At 31.0% G+C, this 13,454-nt stretch overlaps 1 protein-coding gene across 1 annotated transcript in view; it reads left to right on the top strand.

The window, feature by feature from the left end:
- The window catches only part of LOC139484859 (uncharacterized), a 94,915-nt gene that overhangs the window by 34,570 nt on the left and 46,891 nt on the right, over positions 1-13,454 (top strand). The window contains exon 3 of the mRNA XM_071268863.1: positions 5,687-6,167. Within this exon, the coding sequence (XP_071124964.1) occupies positions 5,711-6,167 (457 nt within the window). The 5' untranslated portion in view covers positions 5,687-5,710. The remainder of the gene's footprint in view (positions 1-5,686; positions 6,168-13,454) is intronic.

The raw sequence follows: 13,454 nt of genomic DNA, 5'->3' as shown, positions 1-13,454 counted from the left end.
ATGATTTACTTGTATCACTATAATCATTTCAGAAAATATTAAAATATAAATCGTACATCCTACTTTCAAGCTGAGCGCTGTTCCATCTTAATTATTAGTTGGTTAATAGCTACACCAAACGTCGTCTATGCGCTTTAAATAGCGTTATAAGATGATTAACGATTAAGATTTAAAATGAGATTATTTCCACTCCCGGCATGCTTAAAGACTTAAACTACGTCACATAAGTCAGGAAGTTCGAAGAAATAAAATTATTAATTCTTAATTTTCTCCTTTATTGCTGTTCATATCCAATTAAAACTTGGTGAATATGTTTTTTATGGTATTATGGACATAATTAGCTGATAAGTAAAAATTCGCGAATTATCCCTTTAACTGTATAAAAAACACACGAACGCTTTTTGCTGACTTCAAATTACAAATGGGCTCAACTAATACGTCATTTTGTCTCTAGTAGAGAGTTGTCTCATTAGAAATCATACCTCAATTTTTATATATACTCAACTATGGTAACAACCTATCTTTATACTTAACTATTAAATCTATTCTAGTTGCATCACTTAACTGGTATTCATAAGTTTCAGATAGACAAGTCGATCTGTACTGTAGGTCGTGTCTGGGTCAGAATGTTTCTTTTGCATTTAACCATTATTTTAGTACAGTGAAACTATATTATATTGTTTTCTTAGGGGAGATACAAAAATAGTTGGCAGAGAAAGAGAAAATAGAAAATAAATATACCACAGAGAAAGCAATGATAAAACTACACAGAAGCTAATTGAATGATAATTAATAATTAATTTACAACACTAAGAAAAGAGAGGTTCGCAGCAGTTCAGAAAGATTAATCTATAATCAGCTATATATAATATACCTGAACTTTCCCTTGTCATCAAATAGTAAGAGTTTTATCAAAATTGGATATAAAATTGCATTTATCTGCGTCAATAAAGTGATATGTTACACTTATAGAATCTAAATCTGTAATACAAGTTAAATCTGTGCTTCTGCCAACAGTTTAAGATAGGCTGTTATAATTAATTTACTGGTTTGGCTAAGAAGTTTATTGGTATAGTAAGTTATTCCGTTTAAGCAAACTGTTCGTAATAAAACAAGAAACTGGACACTATGATGTTTTATATCAATTTAGTTGGGTATATTACACAAAGAACTGGCCGATATCTAGAAATAATATATATTTCTGCAAAAATTCAAAGCGAATCTACTGTTAAACAGATATCCTTGACCTATAATGGTTTACTTTTATAAATTGTTACTTGGATGGAGAGTTGTCTCATTGGCAATTTAGTCTGTGCCACTCATACCACATCTTCCTATATATCTATTTACCAGTAAATTAAAAGTCCTTCGGTCAAACATGTACATTTCATACATGTACCAAACGACGAATATGATTAACACTCTCTATTCCCGATAAATAAAACTATCCTCCAGTGTCTAGATACACCCTTACATATTTGTGTTGAAAACTTGAAATAATACATGTAAATATGACAATGAAATAATACATGTAAATATGACAACTTTGTATCAACAATCTCATGCATCCAAATCGGCTTCTGAAGGTAATGTCTCTTTTTTTTTGTAACTTGTGTTAATACATGATTGATAATGTTAGTTTCTTAACATTCAAACTGTTCAATATGGATAACACAGCAAGTGCGAAAACAAGTTCAACAATAAATCAATTTCATGATGATTGACCGAATTTTAGGTCTCACATTATTTTCTGTTACTAAAAATTGAAAAAGACTCGACAAACATGTAATCAACTGTTCATATGCATCATGATGATAACCCAGTAAAAAAGACAAAAAGTTCAACACTATATCAATTTCATGATGATTGACTGATTTTGATTTTTCTTTTGTCTGCTACTTAAAATGGTAGAAGACTCGAAAAACATGTAATGACTGTAAAAGAGAGTCTAAAAAAGTTAAACCATTTTTTTTTTAAATATCTTGTATTTAGAAATATGCGTAAAGATTTTCCGATTTATTATTAACGCAAAAACAAATTGGTCTCTCCCACTCTCGAGGTTAATGCAGCTATGGTATAGCAGTGGAATCCTATAACCATGTGCTGATTCGTAATACATGTTACATATATGATCAAAATTAGTTTAGTTGCTTATCGAATTAGCAATAACGATAAGTTATAATCTATGCTATTGAAAACATTCATTTTATTGTATCATGCAAGGAACAAAAAAGTTCTAAAATATAATTATCGATTGCATATAAAATAATGGTAACGTATACAGTTACAGGTACAACTGTCTGCATACTTTCGAATACATTTTTCATAGCTGCATAAAAGCAAAATATAATTATGCAACATTAAAGAAGTTTTTAGATTAACGGTTATATTAAACTAGACTTAAAAATTGCACTGTTTAAATGTAAAACTTAACTTGTGGGGAGAATAGCACTGATAATTGAAACTTTTATATAGCATGGTATATATCTGGATATTTATTCGATTTTATTAATGTATGTACTCTGGATCTTCTAGTCCAATTTCTGACAGATCTGTTATCTTGGTTTTTTATTGACAGACAACTATCAACTATCATTTAACAATACAGTAAAGGTGCAACTTCATTACCCTATGTTATTTAATATATTATTTCTTAAATGAACACTAGGTACAAATACATATTAATGTTGTCGGTATATACATGAATAAAAGCGACAAGTGTTACATAAGAAAACAAAACAATTTATCTTGTTCTGACCTGTTATAATTTATGACAAATTTTTGAACAACTTACTCCATTGTGTAATTTATGTACCAATCTTCTGCTAATTTGTACATGTTACACCAATGACAAATATATCGTGTACTGCAGGTTGACCTATAACCCCGCCACATGTATTGACCTATAATTTTTTACAAGGTCAACATGCTAAAGGCTTAGCATAGCCAGACCTTGTGAACAAATTGTTTTGGTAGTAATACACAATAAGAAAGAAAAGTACATCAGTCCTGTTTTGTTGAAGCCAGCGTTTCTATCGTTTTACAAGTAAGATTGGTGGCTAAATATCCATACCATACCACTTTGTACATTAGACAAAGAATTTCCAAAAAATACCATATACTTTTACACTTTAACTTGAAATAATAATTGCTAGTGGTCTACTTGTTGCAATACCTGATTGTCGAGTCTTAAAATGTTGATTTTTAAATAACTTTATCCTGGAGAGAACCACTTTTGATGATGTTGGTTTTTGCTTTGCAAGACACTCACGTAAACTATTAATGGAAATTACAATTTGTACTTTCTTTTTAACAAAATGACCTTGTGTGGTCTTTGAAATTTTCTAGCACTCATTATGACGGAGTAGCAGCCGACACTTTGGTTTCCATACAAATGGATGTCAGCATCCTTCTTTGAACTGTTCTCGTCTGTAATGAATTGCATTTAAACATTCATTGTAAGCATTACATTTGAGTGAATGATACCTCACATTTATATCTAAACTACTAATACATCAATTCAAGGTCAAACCAGATCCTTGTACTTAAGTTTCATCCTTAGCTATTTGTCACTTACACATTTTAAAGTTTAATGCCTTATATTTTAACAAAAACCACGTAAAAATGTTGTGGTTAAAAATTTAATCCTGTTTACGCAGGTACTGAACCATCGTTTAACAGAAGAACAATTTTAATATAAACGATGACATGTTTTTAATGAGATTTTTTCTACAGAAAAGAGGGATAGATTTACAGTATACGAACACCACAGGAATTCCCGACGTAACCTGTATACTTACCATTCATCTGCAGTCATATACATGAAGGTCCATTGAAGTCAAATTGTAAATCAAAACTATCCAGGTCTCATTTATCTTTTTTGTTAACTATACAAAAGTGCTCTTCTCTTACAGATATCTGAGACATTATTGCATGTTTAATTCTACTGTTAAGTACAATAATGTGCGAAAAATTTGAAACATAGTAGGCACTTTTCGAGTAAGCTTTCTTGCAAGTTTCTCCTTTTTTTGCAACCACTTACAGGCGTTAAATGTTACAACTGGAATTCAAGTATACATGTTTTTGTTGTAATTTTAATATATTGTATAGGTATTTATTCATGTATATATTTATATCTTTTCAGTAAGCGTTATTTTCTCTGTGCCTTGTGTTTGCTATCGTCATCTGTTGTCACAACTCATATTTTCAATATTTTTTTTTCATTTTTGAATTAGAAATAAATGGTCGAAATGTGGTAGTCCCGAGTCCCTTTTAACTTTAGTTACTTTTTGTCTAGACATTAAACAGTGTGTAGATTTTACTGTGTTGTTAGGTCGCTGTCACCTTAACTTCCCTCACTACTCCTTTTAATGGTAATAACTATTACAAAAGCTTTATAAATGGAATTCCATTGACATCCAGTTACTTTGCATACACGATTTCCTCTCTATTGTTCATTTATCTCATATTTCCTGTCAGCATAAAACTTTCACATTAACCTGATTAAAATTGAAAGAGATTATTATGAAATGCAAAAATCTGCATTTATAAGAAAATAACTGTTTGATTGTGATGTATTGAAAAGGATTTCCGGAACTTATTTGGAATTCTACAAGTGTTTCAGGAACGATCAAATTGTACGATTACAATATTAACCCTATACACCACTGTATAATTACAAACATGCAGACCCAACCAGCAAATGAAATACATGCACTTTGTCTTTTTGTTACGTTCGAAGGTTTTTCCTGGTTCAAAAGTTTGAATGAACGCTTAATAAAATACAAAAAAATTGAAATGCCAAAGATGATATTGAGAGCAGTATAAAACAAAAGTCTAAACCCGTCTTATTCAATTAAATCTAAAAAAAACAGTACCTATGGTTATAAAAAATGGTAAACGAATATATTTCAATGGCTTATCTACAAGTTATGCACACTTAGACTTATAACTTGTGCACACTGAGGCTTATAAAATCTGCTACAACTTGTGCACACTGACACTTATGAAATCTACTAGTCTATAACTTGTGCACACTGAGACTTATTAATCCAGATGAAATACATTCCACTTGAAGGATCTGTAAACAATTATTTAGATGACTTATTCGTGATAGACAAAATATCATGTGTTTTCACAAACAAAGGCATTCTATTTTAAGTACCTATATACAATGATATAAGCATCTGTATATATTTTTTGTTTTTCTTCCGTATGCAAATTAAGCATACCCCATGTGGAAAATTGTATGAAGAATTTGTCTTTCATTTATACAGAAAATATAGATTAATATTTCAAAGTAGGTCTTCATTTGCATATCTTTTGAAAAATAAATAAGAAAATATAAAAGTGCTCATAAAATGTATAATATGTACACCAACTCTTATTATACTATTTCTTTATATTACATTCAAAAATATGATATAATATTCATATTAATAAACAACAAAGCTGTCTTCAAAATACAAAAAAAAAATCTTCTTTCAAAAGTTTTTGAATTCATTGACAGTTCAAGGCATAGAGATGATCATAAAATCCGCCAAATGACATAGCACAATCATTAAAAGTAAAACAAATGTTCATAAAATCAATGATAAGTTAAAATCCATAAACCACACAGAATTAAAATCATACATGTTAAAATTTCCTATATCAAAATTTTATGTTTTCTTTTTGCTAATTTCAGTAATCCGTTTGTTGAAGCTGCAAAATGGAGGAAAGTGTTTCAGACTCTGAGGTTGATTTTCATAAATCCGAGTATGAACAACATAAAGTAGGCAGTAAACGTTGGAATTATGCTGTAAGACGGCAATCGATTGGTTGGTCGCCCTATCAAGGGGCGGGACCATCTATTCATGATTCAATCAGTCAACCAGAATGTGTCGTTGAATTACTGAGATCTCCTTCTGTTCAAATATATTCAACATTGAAACGTAAACTTCTGAAGGCTAGATCAAACCCGGAATGGATTTTACAATTTTTACATCATGATGGTTTGGAATTACTTTTTGAAAGTTTGGATGAAATCTGTTGTCAGAAAACATCCAGTTTTCTTGATTCAATTTTACAAGTTGGATGTGTAGAGTGCATTAAAATAATTATGGATACCTCTATAGGATTAGATTATGTAGTTGAAAATAGTGATTTCATTCCAAAATTCGCTTCAGGTAAGCTTTTTATAAATATTTCTTTCACTTCTACCTACAATTTTCTGCTATCAAAAATAGTTGATACGTTTTAGTTTATAACATGAAACAGGTGACAATTTTTACCTGTTCGACTAGATAGCTCTTTAATACTTTACAATAAAAGGGGTTGTTATACTAACTATCATAGATATATATTTACATTTGTCAACCTTTCCAACAAGTTATATTCCAAAAACAATAAAATAATAAGTTTGAATGACAAATTAACGATTTGATTTGTCATAATGATTTATTTAAATGGTATATGTATATTTTTTAATATTACAACCCTTTTCTGTCTTCAGCCGTATTTAGATTCAATTAAACATTGTATAAGATTGTTATGCAACCTTCTCCTTTTGATATAAGTAGACGGAAAACGTCTACAGAATCCGAAACGTCTCAGCATCCTCGATCGATTTTCAATATTTTCTTTGCATTTCATCAGTTATCAAATGTCATTCACAAACAGCAGCAACACTTTTTTACGGAATGATATTGCAATTTCTATTCCGAAATGAGACTTTCTCATCATACGTAAAGTTGAAGATGAATTATAAAGATATCAGTATATTCGATCCCCACGTATTTTGTCTGGTCATTCTTCTGAATAGGTATAGGCAGTGCACAAGAAATAGAAACACCAAGAAAACTCACGCAACATTTGTTAAGATAGTTAGATATCTTGTGTCTGTATTAAGTTAACATAGTGTCAGCGCATCAATTGTCAAGTTTAAAACACAAATCTTATAATTCAAATTTACACGCAATGAACAGAATTGATGCCTAACTGGCGATGAACAATTTTATTTAGTCAAAATACATGGGGAAGTTAGAAAAGTTTAATGTCGGAAACTTCAATAGATGTTATTATGTCATTTCTTAATTAATTACATGTAGTTTTTGGGGATCCTCTTACTGAAAGATTGCATCTGTTTTAACAAAATACTTTAAATAGGAAGCAGAAACAGCAACTAGAATTTAGCCTGGGCAGTCTGAGAAATCATTAGCTACCCCCATTTAGCCTGGACAGTCTTGAGAAATCAATAGCTACCCCCATCTCATATAATTGTATACGATAACAGAAATCATGTGATCTGGTCTCGCTCTTCTTTTTCGTACGAGCCCGTATTTAATTGATATTTTATGTCATCTTCATACGACTAAAGGTAAAACTATAAAATAACCAATACTAAAATTTCTACCAGTCAGATTTTTGGATAAATATATTTTTATTTTTGTGGGATTGCCCGTAGTAGGCGTTTGTAAAATCATAACAAGGTCAAGTTAGATTTTAAATCACAAAATAACACTTTCAAATGTTCAAATCTGGGTTAAACCCCTACTGCAAATTCGAGTTAAAACGAATGATCAAGCATTTTCATTGTTATAAAGAATAAATATGAATGGTCAAGCCCTCTGACCACTGTTGACCATCTGGCTTGAGGCCAGTACACTATTATTGACAACTTGTTTTGATACATTGTGCTTCATGGACAGTTGAATGTTTTAGGAATGTGTATTGTATAATGGCTTTACACTTTAAGCTTAGGCAGTTCCATTTTTTGTGAAGAAATATTATTTCAATATGCCAGGTTGTTGACAAATATTTGAGATTTTTTTAATGAACAGTGAATTCACAGAAAGCATCTCTGCAATTGATAACTTAAAATATTTGAATTGAATAAAGAGAAAAAAAAATCAATGTTTTTTAGCTACTTTCATCTTTTGACAAAAACCTCTGTCTAAATTAAGATACTGACGTGTCCGTCTTTTAAATTTACAACCTCAAAATCCCAGCAATTAACATATACATGTTACTGGTAGAATGAAACTTTTATCAAATCAATCACTTAAAAATTTTGTCGTCCTCTAATCTATATAGCAATACAAACTGGCATATATACAGAGATTTCAGTCCGAAACGTTCTCTGGTACGATTAAGATACGAATACGTTTGACAAAAACCAATACAAATTCAAGTTTGATATCTTAACGGCTTTACACTTCATTGTGACCATATCATATTGGAAATTAGTCTTGTGGTAAATTTGTGACGAATTATCATAAAATATCTCGTTATGATTTTGAATTGGAATCCGATAATAAATTTGATATTATAGTTATTAATATCTTATAATTCTCTGCTACTTCCATAGGTTCCCTGGTTTTTTTTTTCTAAGACATTGACCGTTATGCCTAAGGATGTAAAATGGAATTATGACATTAATCTTTGACATAAAAAAAGACTGTTTTTCACACTTTACTACTGAGTTCTACAAACTAAAGGATACAAACAGTTGAGTTGTTATTTTATTTTACCATTGAAATGACAAACTGTTAAATAACGTCCTAAATATATCGACAAAATATTATAGATAATCCGACTTACTGGCGAAAAAAGATAGCATACGTTTTAAGGACACTGAGAGATCAGACAATGACAAACGAAGCGCTGTTGGACGTGTTATAATGCCGTTTATGTGGTCACGAAAAAAGAAATCTCATTGCTACATATAATAATCCTGATATTAAGTAGTTTCTATTTTTGTCTGATCCTGTCAAAATAAGTACAAATCACCAATATTAGATCTGCATTCCGCCATTTGCCATTTGCTAAATCCATAAGATATATGTGTATTTTGGTCTTGATCATCTGATGTAGGTAAAATTAGTCCCAATTAGTCTAATTAAGGACGATTAAGAGATGGACATACTATTTAGACATAAATGTCTTTTTGTTATTGGTGAGAATGTAAAGACACAAGACAGAATCTTCTGTGGAAATCTTAGCAAGTAATACGAGATTCTTTACGGTGTTGTTTCTTAGGTGTAAACAACTGATACGACGAAATTAATTTACTCAAACGACTTTTAAAATATTCAATCATTTTAATTGCAAATGCCTTTACTTTGAGACAGATTATCCTATAATTTACATAAGAATTTCCATTCATTTGAAGTAGCCATTAAGTCATTTATTTGCACAATTAGGTAGTCAACTTAAGCATGGGCATGGTTAGTTTGAATTGAAGCAAGTTTACAAAGGCCAAAGTCAAGGTCAATAATGCAAGGTCAAACCTTCAATAAATGTTAACAGATAGGGAGAAAAACAAAAAAAATGCAAATAGAGAACCATAAAAGTAAACGGTTAAGAACACTTGTAAGTTAAAATGTATCTTGAGAATCTATAGCCAATTTCACATTATTCTTTCAATTATTATTGCAAAAGAAAACCAAGGTATTTGGACTAATATTTAATTTTCAACTGTAGTCATACAGTAACTATAACAAGTACATACATTGTCTGAAATATTATCTTCTAAACAGAAATAAACTTGTGTTTAATAATCCATCAATATGTACTTGTTATTTGACGAATGTAAGAGGATCTTTTCCATTGATAACATAATAATCATACTCTGTTTAGAAAGTCCCATCTTATTTTTCCTGTACAAAATATGTCTTGAGGATTGCATTTCAGTTTGTCTCGTTTTGTTCAAATTAGACAACGTGGGGTGATTGATGAGCCTATGGGTTTTGGTATGATATCAAAATTGATATCTCTAATATTTTAAAAGAACATTGTTTAAATGCGTCATAAAACGACTTGTACACTCTAACTTTGAGCTATTTCATGTCGCTAATTTTAAACTTGCCATATCGTGTACTAGGTTAAAGTCGTGCATTGAGTTTAAATATCGTAGAAGACAGAAAACCAATGCTTCACAACAGAAACTGACAAGGACAAGAAAACATTGAAACGACCCAAACAGAAAGCAAAAATAAAACATGAACAGCTTTTAGCATGTAATTTTGATCCTTCTTCTTTCCTCAAGCTAGATTTTTGATATCGGTAACGTTATAGGTACCGTAACGTTTTATGAGTAGAAACTTTTTACTTCAGCACATGTTTAAGCCAATACCCCTTAATATCAAGTAACCACACGGATTGACTAGAGTAAATAAATATGGTAATCAAAGTAACTATCTCAGCCGACAGTTAAAAGCACGCTAATGAAGGGAGTCCGTTTCAATATGTGGCATGTATTGATACACAGCCACGTTTAGTCTGAATGACAACTTTAAAGTCGATGCCTTGTCGTAGGGATAGTACTGAACGCTCATGCTTGCAACACATGTTTTGAGGGGTCTGTAGGTGGCCTCGTTAGAAAGCAAAATTTCTTTTCGTTTCAAGTGGTGTGTTTATAATTGAAGATTAAGATAATGACTTTCAAGGGTCTTTTAACTTCTAATTTTTTGTTAAAAAATCAGAATAAAACACACGCTTTTATAAGGAGAGTACAGCCTTAATGTGATTTCTTTCAAGCTAACCGTTTTTGTCTGTCGACTTAAAAGTTCACACGTTAATCAATACTAAATTCTATAAGCAGTATTTCCAGACAACATATTTGTTGAGAAACATAGGCAACAGACTTAATTAACTAACCCTAACATATAAATCTATCTATCACATGCCGGCAGACGACATTATTCACAGGTGTTGTTTTCATTGTCATTTTCTGGACATATATGTCATTAAGGACAGCGGTCACTATTGAAGACAAACGGCATAAGTGGCAAAAAATCAAACATAATTATTTTCTACATTTGTTGAACAGAACATAACTGTCATTGAGTCTTGTCAAAACAGATCACAGATACATCTTTTGTGTATTTTTTAAAACCGTAAACATATTCTTGCTCAGTTACTACGACAAAACCGGAAACCTGACGCTTGTTTAATGCGCAGCCCAGGAATGATACACATCATTATAATGTCCTTTTACAGTATTAACTTTTGCCAGCAAGGTGAAAAATCCAATGAATAAATTCAAATTTCTATTCTTATTTTATAGGTTTGAAATCTGATACATGTAATTAAGTTTGGACATTATGTCCATTCTACCACCCAGGGTTTTGGTCAGTTGGCTGTTCTAACACTATTCAGAGTCCCACACTCAAATACCGATTAATACCAGTTTTATTCAAATGTCTAAGTTACACTTTAATTGAGTCTTGGTTTAAATTTAAACACTATGTTTCAATAAAAGTTAAATTCGGCCATTAAAGTGTTAAGGAATGTTTGAAAGGGTGTTGGGATTCCAAAGGCTGCTAATAAGGCATACACACACCTTTAAATAGCAACAAAAGACACATCCAGGAAGTAATTGGAATGACTGTTAAGGTATTCTTCGGTGGCACAATATTAATTCAAAGTAAATGCCTGTTTGCAAACAAACCTTCAGATTTAGGTAGCTGAACAGAAAGAAAACAATCGTTTACGAGACCATAATTGTTATTAAAAGTGTTGATGCCAGAAGAACTGTTCCCTCTGTGTACCTTGAAACATATTGCCAATGTTCCTTATTTACAGCCCGTAACAGAGAAGTGATCGAATTCATGTTTCTTTACCGTCAGAATAAGTTACGTTATCGACAAACTAATTTCAAAAGTGACATAATTTAATTTTCTTCATCGACAAAATATTTCATGTACAATGTGTAAGTTTTCATTCTTTAAGTCGAAGTTTTTTTCTTTATATCGTCTATAATCTCTATACTTTCGTTTCCATGAAAAGGAAAATATAGCTTACGTTTACATAGAACAAGAACGAATTGCACTGTACATGCTGTAGTTTATACATTGTTTCTTTGAAAGTCGTTATAAAAAATTATTCGCATCATTGTATACAGGTTCATTTAATTTTAGAAATAACCGATTATTTATTATACACTGCTTGTACTGTGAATATTTATGGGATTCAACACTGTAATAGTTTTTCTTTCGTCTGATACAGAATACCCCATATCTTTTCTTTTTCATACCGATCTGTTTATTATATCCCCGGGATTATGTCAATCATACATTGTTGCAATACCGACATATAAAAAAGAAGATGTGGTATTATTGCCAATGAGACAACTATCCACAAAAAGACCTAAATGACACAAACATTAACAACTATAGGTAACCGTACGGTTATGCGTGTACGTTGTCACAGAAAAAACTGAAATAAATTTCTTTCAAATCGAAGCAAAAAATACAAATGTAAGTACCCTTTAACATTTGAAATGTTAAAGACAAAATTGCTCTTTATCTTAAGTTATTGACGAATACTTGAAATTTAAACCTCTATAAGATGTGATGTACGGCATTTCATTTTATCATTGGTAATGATCCATATCTGACAGAGAAGAAATATTCATAATTCTCAGAAAGTTTTCGTAAATATTGTTAGATACCACTAATCGTTCCAACAATCAAGACATCAGAGACAGACAGGGAAAAAATATGAAAATGAAAAGATATGACTAAAATGTTAGCATGTTCAGGGAGACGGCACCCAATTTACAAAAAAATAATTGATGTTTTAAGAAACTGTAGAGAACTCCACAGGTTTTCAACAAGGGTAGAATTCAAAACCTTGAATATGAAAGCCTCGAAATCCATGATACTTTTTCTGTGCGGTAGTTATATCTACAAAATCCAAAAATGTACACGACATATAATACATGTATATTCATACATGTATATTTATATATTGGGAATTTATTTTTGTTTCCAAACAGAATTATAAGGTTATGTATAAGTGCCTCCGTTCACTGCACAATTGTAAATTGTCTTCCTAACGACCAGCAAAAATAAATGGCACAAGTTCACGTATATAGTCATAAAAAAAGTCGTATAATTTACGTTATCGAACAGAAAATCAGAAATACGGAATAGTATAAGTGAATGGTTAGGAAATCCCGTTTCACCTACATGTTTTAAAAGTCAAAGAAAAATGTTTTCCCTGATACAAACGTTTTAAGAACTAGCTTTGTGTAACCTATAGACAAATTCGACTGTATATAAGGAAGTGAATATGTTTACTCTGATTTGAAACTATCTTATAGAACTTTTTTTAGTAATTGAGAACCTATGTTGTTTATGGGTAATAGGTGAAATGTTGCCTGATCCATCAAAATGACAGCAAGCGCAGTTTTCCGGACGATTTTTTATTTGTACACTGCTAAAAACTGTCAGGTCCTGGCCATGGTATATTTTGGAAATTTTTTTTTTACTGATTTTTACTAAAAAAAATATTCTCTGTGTGTGCCATTGCAAGAAATAGTTTTGCTCGTTTTTTTGTCATCTCAACAAAATTTTCCCGTTTAAACTGTACTAGAAAAAAGTTTGGCATGTGAAACGGACGAAGACATATTCTAACAGAAGTACAAATACCAGTCCTCCCTTTTGTGTATACATATGAGAAAACATTTC

Source organism: Mytilus edulis, chromosome 8 (assembly GCF_963676685.1).
Source record: "Mytilus edulis chromosome 8, xbMytEdul2.2, whole genome shotgun sequence".
Classification (NCBI taxonomy): Eukaryota; Metazoa; Mollusca; class Bivalvia; order Mytilida; family Mytilidae; genus Mytilus; species Mytilus edulis.
The sequence above is the reverse complement of the archived record's forward strand: the minus strand, read 5'-3'. Positions and strand labels throughout refer to the sequence as shown.